The sequence below is a fragment of the Myotis yumanensis genome, unplaced genomic scaffold, assembly GCF_028538775.1.
Source record: "Myotis yumanensis isolate MYYU_CA2020_CCGP unplaced genomic scaffold, mMyoYum1.0.hap1 SCAF_12, whole genome shotgun sequence".
Classification (NCBI taxonomy): Eukaryota; Metazoa; Chordata; class Mammalia; order Chiroptera; family Vespertilionidae; genus Myotis; species Myotis yumanensis.
Window position 1 is genome coordinate 29,562,146 of NW_027223763.1, and position 23,063 is coordinate 29,585,208.

Sequence of the window (23,063 nt, forward strand, 5' to 3'; positions counted from 1 at the left end):
GGCTGAGCCATCGCTCAGGGTACTCCATCCCTCTCTGTGCCCGGCTCCCCCACGGCAGCGCAAAGCACAGACCTCAACTGGTACTGGGTGGGAATTCAGTAAATGTGTCCAAGAACTTTGGTTGGACTTGAGCTGCCCACCTCTCCTGGGCACAGACCTCTGGAGTGGGGAAGCGGACCCCCCACCAGGTGGGAGTGGACGTGAGGGGCCATAGGGAGCCGTGGGGAGGGGGGGGGGGCAGAGACCTCTACCCAACGTGGAGGGCGGTCTCCTCGGATCCGGGGCCGCAGAACCTTTGGCCTTTTCCCGATGCTGGGCGTGGAAGGTGCAAGAAGTCCCGGCAAACCGGTGGGCCTCACCGCCCCGCCCGCCAGCCCCCTGGGGAGAGGATCTGGGCACAATCGCCCTCGGCCCCCCCTTACCACCCCTGCCCCCCATCCCCCGCGCCCCCCTGCCCCCCCGCCCCCCGCCCCCCGCGCCCCCCGCGCTCCCCGCGCCCCCCGCGCCCCCCGCCCGCTCCAGGCCAGTCCCGCCCCAGCGCAGGGCCAATGGCACGTGGGCCTGGCGCCGCCAGCCAATTGAATGGCGGCAGCGGCTGGGGATGGCGGCGTCCCCCACAGGCCGCCGGCCGCCAGCCTCCCGGGAGGCGGGGCTCTCGCGGCTTTCGCCGTCCGCCGAGCCGGGCCGAGCCCGTCCGAGCGCCGCGGAGCCCGGCCGGACCGCGTGCCCGAGTCGCCGCCGCCGTCGCCCCGCGAGCGAGCGGCCCCGCGGAGGAGGCGGCGCCCCGGGGGAGGAGGCGCCCGCTCGCCGCAGACCGCCCGCGGCAGAGGCCACCGGGTCGCGCCGCGGCGGGAGCGGCCGGCGGAGGCTGCGTGGCCGAGGGGGAGGGTCGGGGGAGGGAACGTCGCCCCGACCCGCCCGCCGCCCCCACCGCCCGCGCGCGGGCTCGGAGCCCCAGTCGGCGCCCAGCATCTCGCTGCCCTGGACCCTGCGGCGGGCGCGCACCGGGCTCCGCTCAGGTAAGGGGGCCCCTCTCCCGCGGCCGCGGGGGCCCAGGCCAGAGACCCAGAGGCGGAGATGGAAAGACAGACCCTCGCAGAGCACGGAGACCCGGCCGGGGGAGACAGACACACAGACACAAAAGAGACGCCCGGACCCACAGAGACAGACCCGCAGAGAAAGGACGAGAGACACGTCTGCAGGGACAGAGGGACACACAGCCATACAGGAGACCCCCACACACAGAGACAGGGAGAAAGACACACGGAGTCTGGTGCAGAGATACACAGAGAGACAGCCTGGAGAGAACCGAGACATGCAACAGACACTCACAGATGAGCACACACGGACACACACATAGAGGTGGGTCTGCAGAGGCTGAGACGCACAGACACACGCACCTGACCTCAGAGACAGCCCCACACAGAGGTCACACCTCGGTGCACAGCCCTGGGTGCACAGACCCACACACGCCTGCCAGGGCCTCCACCGAGTTCCCTCTGTGCGAGCCGGCGCCTCCGCAGGTCTCCTGGGCGGGCGGGCTGGCTGGGGGCCGGAGAGTGGGGAGCTGGCTAGGCCCCACGGAGGCTGGTCACCATCCCCATCCTCCCAGGCCTGGGCTACCTGGGCACACCCACTCACCGAGTGCTTGAGAGGGCCGGCCGCTGGGTGGGCAGGGCCGGAACATGCCCACCTGTTCTAAGGAGAATGATACAGGCTGCCTGCTCCAGCTGCCCCGCTGCGGCTATACCCCCCCCCCCCCCCCGCCCCCCTCCAGGTGCCCAGGGCCAGGCCTGAGCATGGGGTATCGGCTCTGTGGAGTACTGGGGCCTACTGGGACCCAGTCCTCTGCCAGGGAGCCGGAGGGAGATGTGGGAGGGGGGTCTTTTGTCTCCTCTCTCAGGCATCACCCTGTCCCTTCTCACCACCCTTTCCTTTACTCTGCACCCCCCACAGGCTCGGGACTGTAGGTGGACATCTCTGCTGCCCAGGAATCACTGAGAGTGTGGACAGGACAGCCTCCCCAGAAGACCGGCTCTACCAGAGTCCCGCCTCGGCATGGGCCTTGCCATTGAGTCAACCCTGCTTCTGGCTCCGCTGTCTGTGCTGGTCTGAGGGTGCTGCCCATCATGGGGGCAGCCATATCCCAGGGCGCCCTCATCGCCATCGTCTGCAACGGCCTGGTAGGCTTCTTGCTACTGCTCCTCTGGGTCATTCTCTGCTGGGCCTGCCACTCCCGCTCTGCCGACATCGACTCGCTCTCTGAATCCAGTCCCAACTCCAGCCCTGGTCCCTGCCCTGAGAAGGCACCCCCGCCCCAGAAGCCCAGCCATGAAGGCAGCTACCTACTGCAGCCCTGAAGGCCCCTGGCCTAGCCTGGAGTCTGGGACCTAAGTCCACCTCACCCAGAGCCTGGAATCAGGATCCCAGGATCCAGCCAGCCTGGGGTCCAGAACTCAGAGTCCAGCCTGTCCGGAGCTGGACCTAGCAACCCAGAGTCTAGCCAGCCTGGCTCTAAGAGGGGCTCCGGTGGCCGTGGGTAAACAGGCCCAGGGTGGGGGTTCATGAGTTGGTGCTAGGGCCTGGGCCATCTGGACTCTGCTCCATCTCAAGGGCCAGGGGCTGGGTCCACTCTCTCGTTAGGCCTAGTGCCTCTAGGTCCTCTCGGTTGGGAAAGCAAACTGGAATCCTTGGCAATAATGGGAGGGCGTCCAGGCTGGGCCCCTCCTCTGGTCCTCCCACTGTTTGCTGGATAATAAACGGAACCATGGTTTTACCCTGAGATTTTCTCCTCTTCCTGAGGGCCCTGCAGTAGCAAAATTGAAGGTGGGGGTGGGTTTCCAGACAGGTTTATTTGTGCAAAGTAGGAGTGGATAATGGTGATTGAGGGCCAAGTCATGGGATGAGATGCTGGGACCAGGGCTGAAGTGGGGACCTGGTCCGGGGTGGGGTCACATATTAGGAGCTAAGGCTGGACTTGGTACCGGGGTCAGAGGCTATAAGCACTGGGTTCAAGAAATAGGACAGGGACCTCAGGTTTTGGGTTTCACTTCCCTCACCAGGTTCAGCAATTTGTCCAATTTTGCGATCTCCACAGCTGGACCCTTCTGCACTTCTTGCCCTTTCTTTTCCTGGAGAGAAGGGAAGTACATGGGAGGAATGGTGAGGGATGGGTCACCTCTCTCTGGGTCCCAGCAGTGCCTCTGCCCAGCCCGCCCCAGCTGTGCCTTGCCCCTCTCCTGCCCAGTTAGATTCCAGATCCTGCCTTCCCCACCCCTACCTGATCCTTCCCCAACTCAAGATAGGTGACACAATGGCTGGTTGAGGCTTGCAAGAAGCATCCAGATCTGGCTCTGAACCTCACATGGACATAGGGTCTCAATGTTGGGGGCAGGAGGGGAGGGTGTCCACCCACTGGCCCTCAGAGGAACAAGCCTTTAAGCCAGGGGGAGCTGAAAACCTGGGAAGAGGTAGAGCTTCTGACTCTTGGGACCACCCTTCCCATAGGAAGGTCCCTGACTGAGTTCTGACAGGAGCTACGAGGTGTGTGTTTTTTAGGGAGAGGGGTGTGAGGAAACCACAGGCGCCCTCACCTAGTACCCCCTTTAGGTCAGGCTGGGAGTCGGGTGCTATTTGGAGCCAGGCCTGCTGTGTCAGACATACCCAGGGTGAGGGGAGATGTCAGGAGACCCAGGAGGGCAGTTGGGATATGCCATATTGAATCTAGATGTCCTTCAGCTGCAGCTGTTCCCCAGAGAAGCAGATCCTGGGTTTATGACCCCTCACCCTTCCTACAGAGCACTCTAATGCTCTCGCTGGTACGCTGAGTCCTGAGAAAAGAGTTGGGACACTGGGGTGTGTGTCACTCACAGGCCTCGAGAGGTCCTTGGCAGACCAGCACCAGTCCTGTCCTCCTTTCTGTCCAGAAAGTGGGGTGTGGTCTAGGCTGGACTGCCATCTCCTGCCTTCCCTCTGCTCCAAGCCCCTGCCCTCTCGGCCACCTGTGCTCTCTGGCACCTGCCCCGGCCTTGCCTGCTGAGAGCCCGCCTGGATCTGGCCTGGGCTGTGAGGTGGGAGAGAGTGCAAGGCCAGCAGCCCCCTTCCTGGCCCCATCCTGGCTGCTGACACCATTTGGAGCTCTGATTGCCTCCTGGTGTGACCCCTGCACCTGCTCCCAAGCCTGTCTCCCCTCCCCTGGCGGGCCCCTGCCTTTGGTACGACCCAGTTTACCTCTGTACTCTCAGGGCAGAGGACAAAGATGTCTTTCTCTCTCCTTCCCACACTCCCAAATTAAGTTCATGTTCTCTTCTTGGCCTCATCCCATCCCCTGGGAGGTAGGGGACCTGGCTTTAGTTCCAGCTTTGTCATTAACCCCCTATGTGACTTGGGCAAGTCCCTTGCCTTTCTAAACTTCAATTTCCCACCTATATGTACAGTAGTTAGGGCAAGATGGTCCTTGACCTTTGACCGGCTTCCCATGGGAAGCTCCCTGGGCCAGGAGTGGGGCCTGTGTGGCCAGTGCTGCTTGGGAAGGGCAGGGGGCTGCAGCCCCAGAGGAGGGTCCAGAGCGATGACCAGGACACTTCTGTCTGCACCAATCACTTGGCTGCTGATAGGATGGCAATTTCACAGGAACCTCCAGTCCACCCAAGTATCAGCTCTCAGTTGGCACATACTCAGGTCCTCTAATCCCAAGGTGCCATGTTCTCAGGTCACCAGACACACAGAGCCCAGCTCTCCCAGGCATGCCACCTTTGCTCTGAGAGGAGTTGGATCTGACTGGGAGATCCTGGCCTCTCTGGGTCCGAGTGGGCCGAGCAGGTCCCACCCAGATCTACCACCCTCATCTCATGAGGGCTGTCCCCCACCCCAAGAGATGACCATCATCTCTCTCACAGGCTGTCCAGCTCTGCCAGCTCAAGCCTGGGTCTCTCTCCTCACTAAATTAAGAGCAGATTTTATCTGTTCCACTAATTGTGCTGCCTCCTTCCCCCTCCTTGAGGCCAACTAGCTTGGGCTCAGCAGAGAACTTGGCCACACCCGACCACCCCACCCCCAGCCCCAGCCCACCACAGCCTCTGGGCCACAGCTGCAGGCGCTTAGCAGCCTTCTGAGTATTTATAGCCAAGTCCAGCCCCTCCCCCAGCTGGCTACAATTACAGGCCTGGCCAAACTTCCAGCCCTTGCCTCCCTGGCCTTGGAAGGGAAGAGAACAGGCCAGCACCAGAGGGATGGCGCAGTGGCCTCTGCCTTGGTAGGGGTGCAGAGGGGCCGGTGTCAGTTGTTAAACATGATAGGCCCCTGCTCTTGCCTCAAACTGCAGTAAATGCCTCACACTGCAACTACAAAGTATAGTCATCAGGGCAACTTGGCCCAGCCCTGGCTCACCTCTGATCCTGGCCCAGAAAACACGTTCCATTTCCTCTCTTAGCAACCGAGTGGGCAGGACTGAACTCTGAGCTCCCGAGCTTTGGTTTTTAAGGTGGGCCCTTGGGCTCTGGATTCTAAGCCCGGGTTCCTCAGTCTGAATCTGGACTTTTGAGATCTACCGTTGACTTTGAGATCAGGGCTCTGGGCAACGTGGCTTGTACTTGGGGCCCTTGGGCTCTGAGGGGGGTCTCCAGGTCATTAGACATCTCGGAAAAGAACCAGCGCTCAAAAGGAGGACTGTCTGGCTGCTGACCTAGTTATCCTCCTCATGGCTCATTTCCTTCTTCCCTGTGTGGTCCCACAGTTCCCAGCACAGGGACCGCTGGAGCTGAAGCCTGCGTAAGCCCAGCCAGTGACTAAGCCCCAAGCACCCTGCCCGGGTGACCTGGTCTACACCAGATAAGCCAATGGTGCCCATGTGCTTCCTCCAGGCTTCAGACCCATATGGTCACCTACTCACTGGATATGCACCCGGGGAGGGGGGGGGGGGGCGGGGGGCCCGCAGGAAACTCAGGTTCAGCATGTCCAGTCATTGTCTCCCCACAAACCTGTTTCTCCTATGCTCCTCATTTGGGCTCTGGCATCACCCTTACCCTGGGTCTCTCAAGCCACAAACCTGGGGGTCACCCCCTGGCTCCTCCCATTTCTCCCATCCCCCACTGCCCTGGAGACTATTCCCTTTGGTAGCCCACACTTCCCAAGCATACCTTTGGCATCTTGCGCAGGTTGGGTGAGAGTTTGAGGCAGGTGACGTGCCCACGGTCATCGCCCACAATGATGATGGGGTGGACGGGATTGAACTGCACGTGGGTGATCTTGTTCTTCTTTTTGGCCACCACGGGCTGATTGCAGATGGCCTCGTACTTGTTGATGGATAAGTCAAACACGTGGGTCTGTGGAGAGGTGGTTGTCAGCACACTTGGGGCTAATGGGGCTTCAGGGGCTAATGGGCCTGTGTGGCCAATCCGGCCTGGGAAGTGCAGGGAGCTGCAGCCCCAGAGGAGGGTCAGGAGCGATGACCTGTGTGACCAATCCTGCTTGGGGACGGCAGGGGGGCCACCCCTGGCCTTTCTGGGGAAACAGGATAGAAGCCTAGCACACTGGAGCTAGAAGCTGTAGAGAGGGGATTTGTGTCTCTATTGATGTTTTTTCCTGTGGTTGAGGAAGTGGAAATAAAAAGTTTAGGAGAAAATGTAAGTCTATGCAGAATTAACAATAACAGCAGCTACCATTTATTGAACACTTACTATGTACTAGACTCTGGGTAAGCATGGTACATGGTTTGTATTATCTAATAATCCTCACAGCCACTCTGTAAGGTAGATTCTGATATCTCCATTTTATAAACGAGTGGATAGAGGCTCTTAAGGCTAACTTGCTAGTAAGTAGCAGAGTCAGGGTTCCTACCAGTTAATATATGTAGGTATTCAGATAGTGCTTGTCAGGTAAGTGCTCAGCAAATGTTTGCTCTTGTTTTTTCCAGGCCCTATGTCTAAACCATTAGCAACTTTTGCCTGGACAGCTGTGGCAGTGTCCTGACTGGACTCCCTGCTTGCACTCTTGCCCTCCTACTACAATCCCCTCCTCCCTGCAGCTGCCAGGCTTACCTTTATAAACAATCTAAAATCCTCCTATAGTCTCCCTTGGCACCATACATAACATCCAGATTCCTTACTCGAGATTCTCCACGCTCATCTCATACTCTTTCCCCTTTGTTCACGAGACCCCAGCCGCACTTGCCTGCCTGTTCCTAAAACCCCTCAAACTCATTCTCACCTCAGGGCATTTGCACTAGCTCTTCCCATGTGTGGAATACGCTGCTCCTCCCTTCCCGCATCTGCATGTGGCTGGTGCTTTCTTGTTATTCACCTCTCAGCTTGAATATCACCTCTTGGAAGAAGCTTTCCCCGACCACTCTATTTAAGAGACCACCCAGTCCTCTTCTTTTACATCTCTCTCTTTCAAAAACGTTGTAACAGCTTTATTGAGATATAACTCACCCATTTAAAGTACAGAATTCTTGGTTTTTAGTATATTCAGTTATGCAACCATCACCACAACCAATTTTAGAACATATTCATCACCCCAGAAGAAACCCTTGTGCCCATTAGCAGTCATTCCCCATTTTCTCCCATCACCACCCCCAGCCCTAGGCTACCACAAATCTACTTCCTGTCTCTATAGATTTGCCTATTTAGACAAATATAAATAAAATCATATAATGTATGGTTTTTTGTGACTGGATTCTTACATTAAGCATATTTTCAAGGTTCATCCAATGTTGTAGCCTGTCTTGTTATTGCTGAATAATCATCCGTTTGGACATACATTTCGTTTATCCAGTCATCCATTGATGGACACCTTTTGACCATTAGGAATAATGCTGCTATGAACATTTGCACGCACATCATCCTCTTTTAATTTCTGCCTAGCACTTTAGGCTATGGGAATTTGTTGTTGTTTTTTGTCTCTTCCCTTCCTTAGAATATACGCTCCCTGAGAGCAGGGACCTGATTCACCAGGCCCTGGCCTGGAGTGGGACGACAGAGTTGACCCTTGGTAAACATCTGTTCAGCAAATAGATGACCGACAGACTTTAACAGGATGCCTTAATCACTATATTCTTTCCTTGGGTAGGTGCCTCTCAGTTTATATCAAAGTCCACAAGGAGAATGGGTTTGCATCTCAGAATTTTCTTACAAAATATTTTTTGCTGAGCTCTTACCAGTTCTCGGTGTTGAACTTCCATCTCCCCTTCTCAGACTCAACTTGCACACTTTCAGGGATGGGGACTTACCACCTTTTAGACACTATTTTAATCACCGGTCAACTCTGACTCACAAGTGTTTCCTTACGTCAAGCTGGTACTTGCCATCTGCAGCTCCCACCCAGGGGCCCCAGAGAAGATAACTGCCCAGAGTGCTCTCGCCTTCAGGATGAACAGATGCGTTTTCTGCTCGAGGCCTCGGGGGATGAAGTTTCCCTTCTGACAGGGTCCTGGGTAGCCTGGCCCGTGAGAATACACAGACAGTCCTTCCGTCCCATCTTCCCCAACCTGGGCTGGGCACAGGGTGTGCTCCCGGGAGGAAAACCACAGGATACTTCATCCGATCTCCAGGAGCGGCTCAGCAAGGTCAGAAAGAAGACACTCACCTTCCCATTGGTGCTGACTGCTGCAAACACAGTAGAAGAGTATGGTGCCCAGGCCACATCACCCACGGCTGAATTTAGGTCATAGATGAACATTGGGGTCCTGCAGTGGTGGAGGGGTGGAAAGCCCATGACACAGAAGGCTCCCGGTGCCAGAACCCATAGGCCCCAGCCAGCCCAGGGTGGCGCCTGAGGACAGGCAGGGCCAGGGGCAGGCCCCTCACTTGACGGTGTGGTCCCAGATCTTCACTGTCCAGTCGGAGCTGCAGGATATGAAGACCTTGCTGTGGTATGGGTTCCAGGACACAGCATCCACTGCCATGTTGTGGGCATCATAGGTATCCAGGAATTGGCTGGAGTAGGACTTAGAGCACTGGGGGTTGAGTAAGGGGGTCAGGGGTCAGGTATGAAGGAGAGGTCAGCAGCCACACTTCCTTAGGGTCCCTGAAACTCCTCTCCTGTCCTTATCCCACATCACTGTCACAGAGAAGCTGGGGCTAAGCCCTAGCTGCTCTTCTCACCCACAACACATCCCAGAGAAAGAAGGGGCTTAGCAGCCTGGGGGTTGGGGGAGGGGCTTCTTGGAGGGTGGGGGAAAGTGCTGTAGTCTGCCCAGCGGATTCCAGGCCAGGCGGAAAAAGGCCTTTTTCTCTGAGCCAAGGCAGAGTAGGTCTGGGGGTCCTGTGTCCAGGTCAAGGCCTGTGGACAGACAGAGCCCTGGGTTCATCCGCAGCCCACAGACAGAATCCTTGCAACAATGACAAACCTCCCACCTTGCCCAGATAAGAGCAGGTGCAGAGACAGGAACAAATCCCGATTTCGTGATTTCCCATTCCATTTCTTGCCCCGACCAGCAAGTCCCTAGACCCTCCCTCCTGGACTTTGTGACTGACTAGTCTCATTCCCTCCTGGGCCACCGCAGGGAGGGGTGGAGAGGGGGTGGGGACCTCTTTTGCATTCAGACCAACTCTGGCTGGGCCTCAGGGGCTCCCGGGAGGCTGCCTGTAATTAACATTCTGGTCTCTAAGCCCAAGAAAAGCTTGCAGTAGAGCTATTTCTGGATGGATGGAGAGGTTCAAAGGATGTTCACCTACTAACACAGACCTTGTGGAAACTGGCCATGAAGTTTCATCCTGCCGACTGGGACGCACACGATATTCAGAGATAAATTTTCTTGTTACTTGGCCTTCAAAGCTCAGCTCAAGTTCAGATCTACGCCAGGAAATCTTCCCAGAATGTTCTAACTCCCACTCCCACTCCCACCTCTACCCCGCCAGGAAGGGCGGGCGGGCCCTGAGGGAGAGACGCTGAGCTGGGCCAAAGTCACCCTCTAGGACCTGGAGTCTAGGCTCTTCCCCCCCGTTTCCTGCAGCCAGTCCTTCCTGCCACCCCATCAGCTCAAGAAATACATTCTCTTCCCCCAAGAAGCCTCTAGAACTGGAGCACTGAGATCTGTCAGAACAGGGTCTGTTGAGAATGCTAAGCTCCTGGAGTAGTCAGGTTTAAGCCACCCTGTAAGGAGCTGGCACAGGGGCCAGAATGCCTCACCTTGTAGATCTTTCCCTCCTCTGTGCCCACTAGGAACATGTAGTCGATCTCTCTGTGGAAGTCAAAAGCGGTGCCACAGCCTTGGGAGAAGAGGAGCAACTTCAGCCGGGCCCTGGGCAGGAGGCTCCCAGCACCTCCCTCCCACAGCAGGCTCCCAGGACAGCCTGAGCCAGCCCCTGTGAGGCTGTGGCCAGCAAGGCAAACAGAAACCGGCCCTCTGGCCTGCTGCTGGTCCCAGGCAGTTGGGACTCTGCAAACGGCCAGGGCTTCTGCAGACAGGAATGGGGCCTGGGTAAACAAGGCAGGGATTGAGTTTAACAGGGTCAGGGTCAGGGTAAACAGGGACAGGGTCTGCAAACAAGGACGTTGTCTGTGCAAACAGGGATGTAGTCTGCATAAACAGGGTGGGGATTGAGTAAACAGAGACAGAATCTGGGAAAACAGGGGCCTGATCTGCATAAACAGGGTTGGATCTGCATAACAGCACCTGATCTGCATAAACAGGAACAGGGGCTGCAAGCAGGGATGGGACCTGCATGAACAGGGACGGTCTGCAAACAGCCCAGGCCAGGCTTTCCCGTTACCTCCAGTCCTAGCTCCAGCACAAGTGGAGGAGGGAGTACTCAGTACTGGGGAGGGCCCCCATCACTGACCGGAATGGCCCGCGTGCTGTGGCCAGGCCTGGATGTGAGTGAGCTGAGGCTCCTACCCACTGTGAATAGCTGTAGCCCCTCCGGACCTTCCAGAGTGCTGCCCTCCACCTTCAGCTTGATGACATCTGTGTGAACCAGCTCACTCTGCAGTCACAGAGCGGATGGGGAGGGCACATGGACAGGAATGGATTAGCAGGGTTGGGGGGTATCCCTTTTCCAATCAGCCCCCCCCCCCCCCACTCCCCATCCACCCCCGAGTTACCCCTTCTGGGAAACAGGTACCTTCACGAGCGTCCAAGACACGATCCTGCCATCAGATGACACAGAGAAGAAGTTGAGGTTGTGGTCCATGTCGTCCTTCTGCCACTTGACCTGAAACATCCAAACTGTGAGCCCTGGGACTCTGAGCGAGTGTTGTGTTAGGCCTGTGAGCAGAGCAGGGCTCCTTCAAGAACCTATCTGAGCTTCAGAAGCAAGTTCTGGAAGCCCATTTCCCAGCGCCCCACGATTGGCCCACCCTCCCTCCTACCCATCCCTGTCTTATCCCTCTTGCCCTGACTATCCTGGGGCAACAGTGCCAAGTCAGGGCACTGGCTTGTCAGTGGAGGTGCCCGATTCCTCCCCGGGTTGGTTCAGCCTCCTCCCGCAGACAGGGCCGGGAAAGGACAGGGCCCACCACCAGTTTCTTCATTTATGAAACAGGAACCGTAACCGCACAGGTTTGTTGTAAGGAAACGTGAGATAATAAATGTGAAGCCCTTAGGTCAGAACATGGCATATATTAAGTGTTCAACAAATGTTAGCTGATGTCCTCATTATCATTATCATCCTAGGAGTTGGGGTGCAAATGTTCTGCAGCTGGCTTTCCCTGTGTGCCCCCTCCCCGATCTCCTCTTCCAGGCTCAGCCTTTCTCTAGGCAGGCTTTCCTCTCTTCTCACCTTCACTTCACCACTAGCTCCTGCTCCCAGAATCTTTCTCTCAAAGCTCAATTTGAGCTGCATTTCTCCATCTGCAAATTGGGGTTAATAATCCTGCCCCACCCATCTTCTCAGGGCCAGAAGCAAACATATGGGAAAGTGTTTTGGAGACAGAGCTGTTGTCTTATGAAGATGACACGCTTGAGGCTCAAGTTTCTGTTGCCAGATGTGGAGGCTGGGCTGAGCCATGTCCCAGAGGGCTGGGGAGGGGCCCGGTGCCTGGAGCTTTCCGTCCTCCTGCTCCCTCCAGACCTCCCATGCGGGGACCGTGGTCCCTTCCCTTGTCTCAAGCAGAGGCCCAGCGAGGGAGGGCAGGAACCCTGTGCCATGCTTGTAACCACAGCTGTCACCATGACTGCGGAGGGGCACTGACAGGGGAGAAGGAAGGGACTGCACCTCCACAGCCACTACCCGGGCCTGGCTGCAGAAGGGCAGCCCTCTTTTGCGCTTTCACTGGGGGGGGGGGGGGGGGGGGGGGGCTAGAACACCACAGAGCCTGTGAGACACAAGTCAGAGCTACCCCTGATGCTGAGACCACTTCCCCTCTGTGTAAAGGTAGTCCCTTTAAAGAGGGCAGGGGATGGGGGTGTCAAAGGCCAGGCTGTAATAGGCGCTAGGGAGCTGCAAAAGGAAGTGTTTAATGAGCAGCCACCAGCATGCATGGAAATTGTATTTCACACCCCACTTAGCAGCCTGATGCCCAATGGGGGGTGTGTGTGCATTTGCCAGTGAGTGTGTATGTGTGTAAGTGTGTGCAAGTCACACACATACTCCTGGGGTAGAGGTGGGAGGGTAGGAATAAAGTGTGTGTGTGGCGGGGTAGGTACAGGTAATAAGTGGGGTTAAGGGAGTGGATGAGTCCAGCCAGCGTGGCTCAGTGGTTGAGCATCGACCTATGAACCAGGAGGTCACAGTTCTATTCCTGGTCAGGGAACATGCCTGTGTTGCAGGCTCGATCCAGTGCGGGGGTGGGAGTGCTGGAGGCAGCCAATCAATGATTCTCTCTCATCATTGATGTTTCTATCTCTCTCTCTCCCTCTTCCTTCCTCTCTGAAATCAACAAAAATATATTTAAAAAAGAAAGAGAATGAATGAATGCCCAGCAAGCAGGTGGTAGGGAGGAGATAGAGGCTGCTTAACAGCTTCTTTCTCTTCTGCCTTATCTGATTAGGGCAAACCTGCTTGACCCCAATTTGTGCTCATTTATCCTTCCTACCACCTTCCCCGGTGTTGTACAGTCACACACACACACACACACACACACACACACACACACACACACACCCTGAGCAAAGTGTGGCTAGTCGAGGCTTCACAGTGGGGCATGAGCAGGGCTGGGCTACTCAGGCGGGTCCCTGGGGAAGTAGCCTGTGTCATGAGACAGGAACCCAGTCCTCTTTGAATGGACAGTTTTCTTCCCGGCTCTAAAACCTTCCATGGCTCCCTGCTGCCAACAGAACAAAGCCCATCTGCCCCAGCCTGGCATTTGAGATCCAAAATAACCTCCCTAGTATCCCTGAGACACAGTCCCTTTGAGAAAGACCTAAGCTTTGATGTCTCTTCTATCTCACTCACCAGCCTGGCTCTCCTTCAAGCTCCAGGCTCATATGGCCAACCGGCTGCAGGAGCCCTCCTCCGGCCCCTTGTATTACCTTCTGGCCACACCCGTTCCTCTTCTGCATTCCCCACTTCCACAGATGCCCCACTGGGCTCCCCAAACCGAGTCCTGGGCACCACAAATCGGAGCTCCAGGCAGCATCACCAGTTCTTCCCTTTCCCATATGAAATCAGTTGTTTCCTTCTATTGGTTTTACTGCTTCAACAGCTCTGGACTCTGTCTTCTCATTTCTCTCTGCATTGCCTCTGTCCTAGCTCGGGCTTCAGGATTTCTCATGCTACAGCCAGAGGAAAGCTCCCAGACACAAACATAACTGCATTACTCCTCTGCCCCAAACCCTCTGATGGCTGGGCAGTGACTTTCAAACTATGCTGGGGGAAACCTCAGGAGTCTGGGGAAAGCACCTCAGGGGACAGGGAGTGATAACAAGGGGCCCTCAAACAAGTAGGACCCTGATCCTACCAGCAGCTCCACTCCCATCTTTTTAACATGTTGGGCTTCCATACAAACACTTCATTTGCAACCACCAACCTACAAATTCCGAGCTTCTGACCTGCTAGAGAAGCACACTTGTGAATGGGTATCTGTGCTTGTCCCAGGTCCTGCTCCCTGTCCCTCTCTCTTGCACGTGCGTCAAATGATGTGCTGTCCAGCAGGCCACTCTGCTTGATGCCCCTGTGTCATTGCACCTGTGACCCCTTTGTATCCTTCTTCATCTCACTAATACTTTCTCATCCCTCACAATTCAGCTCAGGTGTTGCTTCCTCTAGAACAGCGGTTCTCAACCTGTGGGTCATGACCTCATTTGGGGGTCAAACGACCCTTTCACAGGGGTCGCCTAAGACCATCGGAAAACACATATCATTACATATTGTTTTTGTGATTAATCACTATGCTTTAATTATGTTCAATTTGTAACAATGAAATTGGGGGTCACCACAACATGAGGAACTGTATTAAAGGGTCGCAGCATTAGGAAGGTTGAGAACCACTGCTCTAGAAAGACCTCCCTGGCTCTCTCTGCCCTGCTCCCCATCCCGGACAATCTGAGTGCCCCTCCTCAGGGCCCCCATAAGCCCTCTGTACCCACAGCATACACCCTGTCCTGCTCAGCTTGTGGCTGTGGTTATCTGCCCACTAGGAACTCCAGAGAACAAGCCCTTAAGCATCCTCAGCTCCCAGAGGAGCAAGCAGAGAGGAGTTACCAAATGGATGAATGAGGAAGAGGGGGTGGGGGGGGGAATGAGGGAAAGAAGGAAGCAGGAAGTGAGTAAACTAGTGAGAGACAGGCAGGCCCCTCCCATGTCCCAAGCCATGATTCTAGCCAAGAACTCTGAGTCTTCAGTTTTGCAAAGGCAGCAGCCCTGTTTTCCTGACAGGATGGTGGGAGAGCTGAAGGCCACCCTCTCCAGATGGGTTCCAGTCTCCCTGGCATCTGCCCAGCGAGAGGGAGAATGTGGCTTCTGCATGCCCCATTTCTTTCCCCAACCTGCTATTTGATTTAGAGAACACAGCAGAGTGGGAGCAGGGTGGTTGGCCTTGGCCCCTGGCCTTCTCCTGGGCTTGAAGAGGGTGGTCAGGCCAACCAGAGATGCTCCATGCTTAGCCCTGGACTATCTGAGAGCATAAAAACCCTGCAGACAATTGTTTCCCTCCCTCTGCCCCTGCTCTGGGTGAAGGATGAAGCTGAAAGAGCACCATGTCCCGTGCCTGGACAGTCCTCCCTCTGCTCAGGCCTGAGAGCTGAGAGCCAGTACCTGGAGCAGGTAGGTGTCCACGTGACTCAAGGAGCTCAGGGCCAGAAGAGGTAGGGGCGCAGAGCCTGACTGCAGACTGTGTCAGGGCAGGGGGCGGAAGAACATGAGAAGACAGACTCCCAGCACTGTCTGATGAGCCCAGAGGCCTTGGGCAACTTGAGGCAAAAATCTATCCCTAGATTCTCCCAGACCTGCCCATGAGGTCAGGGTACACAGCCTCAGAAGGAAGGGGACCTCTGGAAAACAGTGAGGAAGGGCCTGTAAAGCCAGAGCTATGAGAGCGAAACCATGAAATGAAATCCACTCCCAGAGTAATAAGATGGGAGACGGGGTGAAATCTAGACCCCATGTCCGGGTAACAGTCCCATTCTATGTCTGTCTGGAGAAGTGGGGTGCTGCAGAGAAGCCTCAGGGTCAGACCTTGCCTACCAGGCCTTGTAGTCCCACTCAGAGGGTGGGAATGGGCAGCACCCACCCCTGTCTGGGAGTTCCCCCAAATCTAGCCCAGATGGCAGGGGAGAGCCTTGTGGGGAGTGGAGGAACCCCACAGACAGGGAACTGGAGCCCTTGACCCAGCAGAGGCCTGTCAGGCCCTGGAGGCTTCTAGCCACAGGCTCCGGTCACTAATCCCCATACCTAAGAGAACCTTAGCAGACAGATGGGCCCTTTTCTCTTTAAATCCTCACCCGAGGATATTTTTTCCATTGATTTCTAGAGAGTGAAAGGGAGGGGAGAGAGGGAGATAGATAAACATCAGGTGAGACCGACATATCGATTGGTTGCCTCCCACACTTGCCCCTACCAGGAACCTGCAACCATGACCGGGAATCGCACCCATGACCAGGAATCACACCCATGACCAGGAACCTGCACCCATGACCGGGAACCCATGACCCTTTCGTCCATGGGCTCTTACTGCAGACCCTCTTACCTTGTGACTCTCACTTCTGCCCTTCTCTGCCCCTTCTCGCACCCTTGGCCTCTGTTATCCCCACCCCCTTGTCTGTGGCCCTCTCCTCCCCCAAGTCCCTTCTTCAGTGGCTCCCAGCCCCACACACTACCCATCCGTACCCATGTCTCCCTCCTGGTCTGAGGCTGACCTGCCACACGGGGTCCGTGTGCTTGCCAGACTTGGCCGAGCTGCGGAAGATGGGCTGGGAGTGGGGCTTCTTGAGGTTGTACACGGCCACGTTGCCGTCATAGTGGCCCACCACCACCAGGTAAGGGTGGTCCATGTGCATGTCGAGACACATGATGCCGCTGTCGCTGCTGAAGGCGTATTCCGGGAAGCTGGGGTTCTTCATGCTGTAGAGCAGCAGCATGCCCCGGCTCTGCTTCATGAAGTCATCTGTCCCGGGGAAGACGGGCCTCTGTGGTTGGAGCGTCCAGCTGCCCTGCCAGGAAGCCCCTGTGCCCCTTCCCCACCATGGACAAGCCTTGGCCTGCTCTGCCTCTCCAGAGAGTGCGCTTCCTCTCTGGCTCCATCTTCTCTGTCTGTGAAATGGATCATAAGACTTGGTCTACCCTTTCTCAGGGTTCCTGGGAGGATCTAACGGCCAGCAAAGGTGACCAGGTTTATCTGAGTGACTGACCGTCATTCTCTTTATTGTCCCTTTGGGGTACAGGAAAGGATGCAGCTCAAAAAATTACTATGTGAAGAATGTGTGTGGGTTTGGGAAGAAGCAGAATCTTCAGAGAGGGTTCAGATGCCTTAGGCAAGGGGCAGGCTGCTGTCCTTAGATGCCTGCATGATGCCCCTCAGCCAAGGACAGGGGCTCAGTTTGGACTAACATGGAATTGTCTATAGAAGTCTCAAACTAGCCACCTCTGGGCATTTCCCCATCCCCCCTGGCCCCCAAATCCCCAGTTGCAGCCTGAACCCTAGCTCTAGGCATGCTCCCAGAATCAAGAAGTCCCAGACCAGCCAATTTGGCTTCCACAGGCCACTGTGCCATCCTTCTGGCCTGGGCACAGCTTTTGGTGGTCAACCATGGACCACTCTGCAGAGTTCCTCCTCCCTGGTGGCCCCATGTCAAGGGAGAACTTCCCACTCTTTCTTTTATTCTCTGCACACTTGGTGCCCATCCTGACAGTGTAGTCGCTGAACAGAATCCAGTCCCAAGCCCTCAAGTCCAGCTCTCCTGCCACCAGCCCAGGACCCTTTCCAAGCTCAAAAGAGCCAGAGCTGGGCAGGGGGGAGGCTAGAGCCACCCTCCATCTTGGGGGCCCTGTGCTGAGGCAGCCTTTGGTTGAGAAGAGGGCCCTCTCCCCCAAAGGACGGAGTAGACATGGCCTGACAGGGCCCAGCAGGCTTGCTCTCTCCAGGGGGAGGGCTGCCTCCTGCTAACCCTGCTCTGCTGGATCATCTCTAAGGCCTCTCTGACTTGGTCTTCAACGATCCACCAGATTTGGGAGAGAAGAGCCAACCACCTTCTAGCGCCTCATCTGGCAGTTCTCAGAAGGCCGTAGCCTCAGGGGAGGGATAGCTTCATTCCACCGTAGACCTCTCACTGCCCTCAGTTCCCTCTGCTCGGGCCCAGTGAGGAGCAGGGATGGATGACTTCTTGAACTGGCAATCACCAGTGGGAGCCTCAGCCCCCTCAACTCTATCTTTGCCCTGCAAGTAACCGTTCTACATTGTTGGGGGGTCACTCTAGAGAGTTCTGGCTGTCAGGAGAAGCCTGGGCTCCTGCTCAGGATTCAGGGAGAGCTGGACAGGCAGAGGGCATGTTGGAGCACCAGGCTAAAGCCAGGTCAGTGAGCACAGGGAAATAGATGACAAGTTGTAAAGACAAGGATACTGAGCCAGCCTCGGACAGCAAGCCCCCTCTCCTCTCTTACGTGGCATCCCAAATGAGTCCAGTTCAGGGCTGACTCTAAAGCAGCAGCTGTCTAATGACTCCCTTTAAAGTCATACAAGTGGCACATGGAGGGGGGCTGTGGTAGGCTGCATAATGTCCCCCAAAGATATCCATGTCCTAATCCCCAGAACCCATAAATATGTTACTTTGTGCAGTAAGAGGTTTTACAGACGTGATTAAGTCAAAGACCTTGAGATGGGAGATTATCCCGGCTTATCTGGGTGGACCCAGCGTAATCACAGGAGCTCTTATAAGGGAAAGAGGGAGGCAGGAGAGTCAGAGAAGGAGATGTAACAACAGAAGCAAATGTCAGAATGATGCAATTGCTAGCTGGAAGGGAGCCACAAGCCATGGAATGTGGGCAGCCTTGCGAAGCAGGAAAAGGCAAGGAAACGGATGTTCCCCTAGAGCCTTCAATAATGAAGCCCTGCCAATCCCTGATTCTTGTTCAGTGAAATCCATTTTAGACCTCTGACCCCCAGAATTGTAAGATAATAAGTTCGTGTTGTTTTAAGCCATTAGGTTTGTGGTCATGTGTTATAGCAGCAATAGGACACTAATTTTGTCGCCATTTGGGGAAGGCTGACCCAAACCCCACTTTTAAGAATCAGAAGAAGATGCCTGCGTAGATAGCACCTTTTCCTGGGGTGGCTTGGAAGCTGTCCCTCCAGAAGTCAGGAGAGTGGATGCAATGATCCTCAGCACTTCCGATGACAATAATGAAATCCTCCCTCGGTTTCCTACACCCCAGCCCTTGCCACCTTGGACTTCAGGAACAGAAATGCCCCTTGGATTTCGTAGCCCCCAAAGGCAGGGTACCACCCCAAGGCTGCCCCCAAGAAAGGGCATCGGTGCTAGAGGGTTCCAAACCCCCAGCATGGCCCAGAGGCCATGGTGCCAGGCTGGGCTCAGCCTCCCAGGCAGCTGGGCTTCTCCAAGCACTCTCATCCAATTAGAATTCATATTTAAACAGTGTGGGAAGTAAGAGCAAAGCCTTGGAGACAGAATACATCAAGCGGGACATTTAATTTGATTTAGGGAAAATGAGGCAAACATTTGAGAACCTAAATAACTAACCAGTAATTAAACTAACAACAGCAATGCCCTTGCACTACAACCCAGCAAGCACAGTGGCCTTTATGGACTGTATTTACAAAGAGACCTGACAACATAATTAGTCCTGTAAATTTTACGCAGCCTGCAGCCGAGGAGTGATGGATTTTGTGTGTGGAGGATGAACAGGGAGAAATGAGGTGGATGAATTTCCATTTTCAGTAAATGAAATTAACATTGCTTAATTAGTGAAGCTGACAAATAAATGATCGGGCAAGATTTAAATCCCTACAAGTGCATCTTTGGCCTGGGCAGGCGCGGGGACAGGCCGGGTGCGATGTGACTGAGTGGGAATGGGTTTAGTGCTGGGACTCAGGGCCTGGCTTTCGCTCCTTTTGATGGTGCGGCCCCCAGGGGGAGGCTGGGCTAAGGGACAGCTGGGAAGTCAGGACCACGCAGAGTTCCTAAGATCTGTTCCATCGTCCCTGCCTGACAGACCATAAGGAGTCCCTATTCCCGTGCCATGAACTGGCTAATGAGCTGGAAAGGACCCCATCAGTGCAGCAGGCTGACATAATTGCAACCCAGCTTTGCCCCTCTTCCTGGACCAGCTTGCTTTGCCCTCCAGTGTTCCTCCATCTGCTTTCACTTGCTAATGCCTCCTTCTCCACTCTGCTTGGAACATGGAGCCTGGCCCTAGGAGGCACCCAGTCTCTGCCCTGCACGCAGCCTGGCATGACCTTCACCTGGCACCCGGCAGCGCCAGAGCCGAGGCAGGTGAGGATGCTTCTGTGCTGCTGCAGGCAACCCCTTTCCCCACCAGCTTACTCCTGGCCTGGCTCCAGGCAACCTGCCCTGTCCCCCAAATGGGGGCTTGGCCTCCGTCCTTTCTTGGGTACATGGCTACCCCTGCCAAAGTCCTATCTGGCTGGGTCAGAGAATAAACGTCTAGGAAGTCCAGGCAAGAGGAGGCCTGGACTGAGCTCCTCAGGGTCAAAGGCAACGACAAACCCTAATGTTCACTCCAGTGTCTGTTCACATGAGGCAAAGTCTGGTGGCGGAAGGCTGGCATCGGGGAGCCTCCAGAGAGTGCGGTGGGTGCTGGGGAGCCAGTTGCTCCTCACAGTGACCCTGTCCAGGAACTGGGGTGCCTTTGGCCTGCCTCAGCTTTGCCCTCTTTCTTCCAGGGAAGCACCTGGGCACTCAAGAGCATGGGGCTCCCAGAGGCAACCTGAGGCGTGAATGCGGGGGCCCTCCTGATGCCAGCCCCGCGTGGCTCTGCTCGGGCCTCTGCAGAGCGGTCCTAAGGTACGCGGGCTCTGGAGCAGAGCTGCCTGTCTGACAGCTGGTCAACAACGGTGCCAGCAGCACCGACAGCAGACGCCAGGCTGCCACCAGGCCCTGCTCTCTACACGAGAGGCAGGGGTCGTCTGGTCCCCCTCTGCCCCCACGGCCTTCTTTGTCCTGAGGGTCCTATGGGAAAGCTGAGGGAAAGACCAAGAGACAAATCAACGATGATGGCCCTGGGCATGTGGGTGGTCCCACTTACAGGGCACATCTGCCCCCTTTTACAAGTGGCCTCACAGTAGCCGGGGTGGGAGGGCCGGCAGGTGTCAGGCTCTCCCTGTCACCAGTGAGAAAACCAAGGCTCAGAGAGGCTTCTGGTTCCAGGTCAGTCCACTGGAAAGTGATCCTCCCGCAGCTGAGTGGCACCTCCCAGGCCTGTGGATGTGGCTGAAAGGACCAACAAAGGACAGAGAGGCCCTCCCTGGTGAGTGCCTGTCCCACGGAGGCTGCTGGGCCCGTTGGGCTTTAGGGCATCTATTCCTGGGGCCTGGGTTACGCTTCTCCTCCAGAGGCTGCCTCCATGGACCGTCTCCACAGGACTCTGAGCAGCCGACCCTGCTTCTGGCCCTGGGTGGGAGGAGGATGGGGCTAGAGCCCAAGCAGCTTCTCCTCCCACCTGCTGGGGAGCCCCCCACACCCCCACGTCAGGCCTGGGCAGAGAGCCTGGGCTGAAAGCAGCCTCGTACCCATTCACGTCCACACCCACTCCTGGGAGGGCCTGCCCAGCCCCCCAGGCCTGTTCCCAGCCCAGTAGCTGCAGCAGAGAGGCAGGAATGTGCTAGTTCCCTGCCAGAGGGGGAGGGTGCTTCCAGCTTGGCAGCAGCCCACCCGCAGGAGCAGGGACACAAAGCGGGCATTTAGGGCATCCTCAAAGGCAGCTCCAACCACGAGACTGGGAGCTGCTCCAAGAGCTCCGCCCTGAGAGGAATGACAAACACCAGCTCCTCCTTGCTCTGCCCACCCCCCCAACTCCCCACCCTGGTCAAAGAATGGGCAGACAGGCGGTCCGAGGGGCAGAGACCAGGAACTTGTAAGCCTGCCAGCCAACAGCAGCTTGGAGAATGGAAAGGTTTTCCTGTTCACAGAAGCTGATCCTCCCAGCTAGAGAACAAGCTGTGAGCCTGGGAAGCTGCAGCTAACACGAAGTGTGGGGCCCTCTCCTGTTAGGAAGGGGGAACGTCCAGTCCAGCAAGGAGGTAGGGGCTTCTGCAGCGACCCAGGAACATGGAGGGGGAGCAAATTACCAAACAATGACCACACAGTGCAGTCTCCTGCTGAGGGGGAGCGGGGAGGGAGGGGCAGGAGCACCTTGGAACACAGTGGTCTCCTAAACATTGCCCCACCCCTGCCTGCTCCAGGGCCCGGTCAGGAACACTCCCCTCCCCCAGCTCCCCTATCCTAGCCTTCCTGTCCATCCCATCCTTCCCCAGGTCCGGTCCAGTATGCCTTCTCATGCTTCTCAAGCCCGCTTCTCCATTCCCACCCCATCGTCATGGTTCAGATCCTGTACCAGTCTCTTAACTGGTCTCCCAAATCCAGTGTCACACCTGCAACTCCACCTACACTGGTCGTGTCCCTGCCCTTCTCCGATTCCTTCAGGGGTTTCCCCTTGGGAGACGGTCAGAAGACTGTCCTTGGGACAAGAGCCAAGCTTCTGGGAATGGCTTACCAAGCCCTTTCCCCCAAGCTGACCCTGGCCCCCTCAACAGCTTCATTTCCTGCCATATCTCTTGTGCCTCCAGACCTTTGCACACGCTGGTCCCTCTGCCAAAAGTGATCTCCCCTTCTTTCTTCACCATAACAACTCCTTCAAGGCTCATTTGGCATAATTCTTCACCCGGCAACACAAGGTGCTGGTGTGGACTGTCAGTCTTGAGACAACTGACTATGAGCCCAAGGGCAGTGACTGTATCCTAGTCACCTCTGCATCTCTCACACGTGGCAAAGAACTCTGCACTCATTAGGCACTTAGTGTTTGCCAGTTAAGTGAGCAAATAAATAAATAGCCAGATTACTTACAGGAGCCGTGTCCCACTGCAAACAGATCCTTGTACTTTGGATTCCTGCAAAAGAAATATGAACCCATTGACCCAGGAAATGGACATGACTCTCACATGGACACAAGATTTCCCATGAACACTGGTACCTGTCTACATTGCAGACATCTACTGTTGAGCTTAGAGACCTGGCCTTATCCTACAATCCCGTAAGAATCCCAATCCCATTTTTTTCTCATAATGCTACATGTCACCCTCAAGATGGCTAAGCACAGACGTGACCTGCTTAGGGCCTGGCAACAGGAGGCACTCAGGGGCTCTAGGTTTGCTGCAATGCCCACACTTACCAGGAGAGGGCGGTGACGGCCAGGCGCTTGGCTTTGTCGGTTTGGAACTTCCAGAGAGGCAGCAGCGTACCCTCCTGGTCCCGGTATTCATCAGCAGCATCCTCATAGTACTTAAAATCTTAAACATACACAAGTTGTCAGCCCTGGGACTGCCACTTTATGGCAAATCCAGGTCCACCACCTTCTATCTGTACCTCCTTGGACAAGCAATTAACCTCTGTTTCGACTGGGAATGGTAATAGTACCTATCTCAAAGGACTCGCCTGAGAATTAACAGAGTTAATATATGTAAAATGCTTAGAAAGATACCCTGCACATAGTTAT

The 23,063-nt window shown here is 55.9% G+C and overlaps 2 protein-coding genes across 3 annotated transcripts in view; one reads left to right on the forward strand and one right to left on the reverse strand.

The window, feature by feature from the left end:
* Positions 1-705: 705 nt before the first annotated feature.
* Positions 706-2,776, forward strand: ENHO (energy homeostasis associated). The gene is made up of 2 exons (XM_070431313.1): positions 706-1,019; positions 1,957-2,776. The coding sequence occupies exon 2, from the start codon at positions 2,130-2,132 to the stop codon at positions 2,358-2,360; it is 231 nt and encodes a 76-aa protein (XP_070287414.1). The 5' UTR covers positions 706-1,019; positions 1,957-2,129; the 3' UTR covers positions 2,361-2,776.
* A 57-nt stretch (positions 2,777-2,833) lies between these two features.
* Positions 2,834-23,063, reverse strand: part of DNAI1 (dynein axonemal intermediate chain 1) — a 56,873-nt gene continuing 36,643 nt past the window's right edge. The window contains exons 11-20 of one of the 2 annotated variants that reach the window (XM_070431311.1): positions 22,740-22,857; positions 22,415-22,458; positions 16,235-16,482; positions 11,064-11,153; positions 10,838-10,925; positions 10,129-10,208; positions 8,805-8,953; positions 8,584-8,683; positions 6,138-6,323; positions 2,834-3,131 (exon numbers count right to left, since the gene is read on the reverse strand). In XM_070431311.1, the coding sequence (XP_070287412.1) occupies positions 3,033-3,131; positions 6,138-6,323; positions 8,584-8,683; positions 8,805-8,953; positions 10,129-10,208; positions 10,838-10,925; positions 11,064-11,153; positions 16,235-16,482; positions 22,415-22,458; positions 22,740-22,857 (1,202 nt within the window). In that variant the 3' untranslated portion in view covers positions 2,834-3,032. The other variant, XM_070431312.1, reaches the window with a different exon arrangement.

Bases quoted from the DNA above. Each gene is read 5' to 3' on its own strand.
- ENHO (XM_070431313.1), top strand. From the start codon at position 2,130: ATGGGGGCAGCCATATCCCAGGGCGCCCTCATCGCCATCGTCTGCAAC.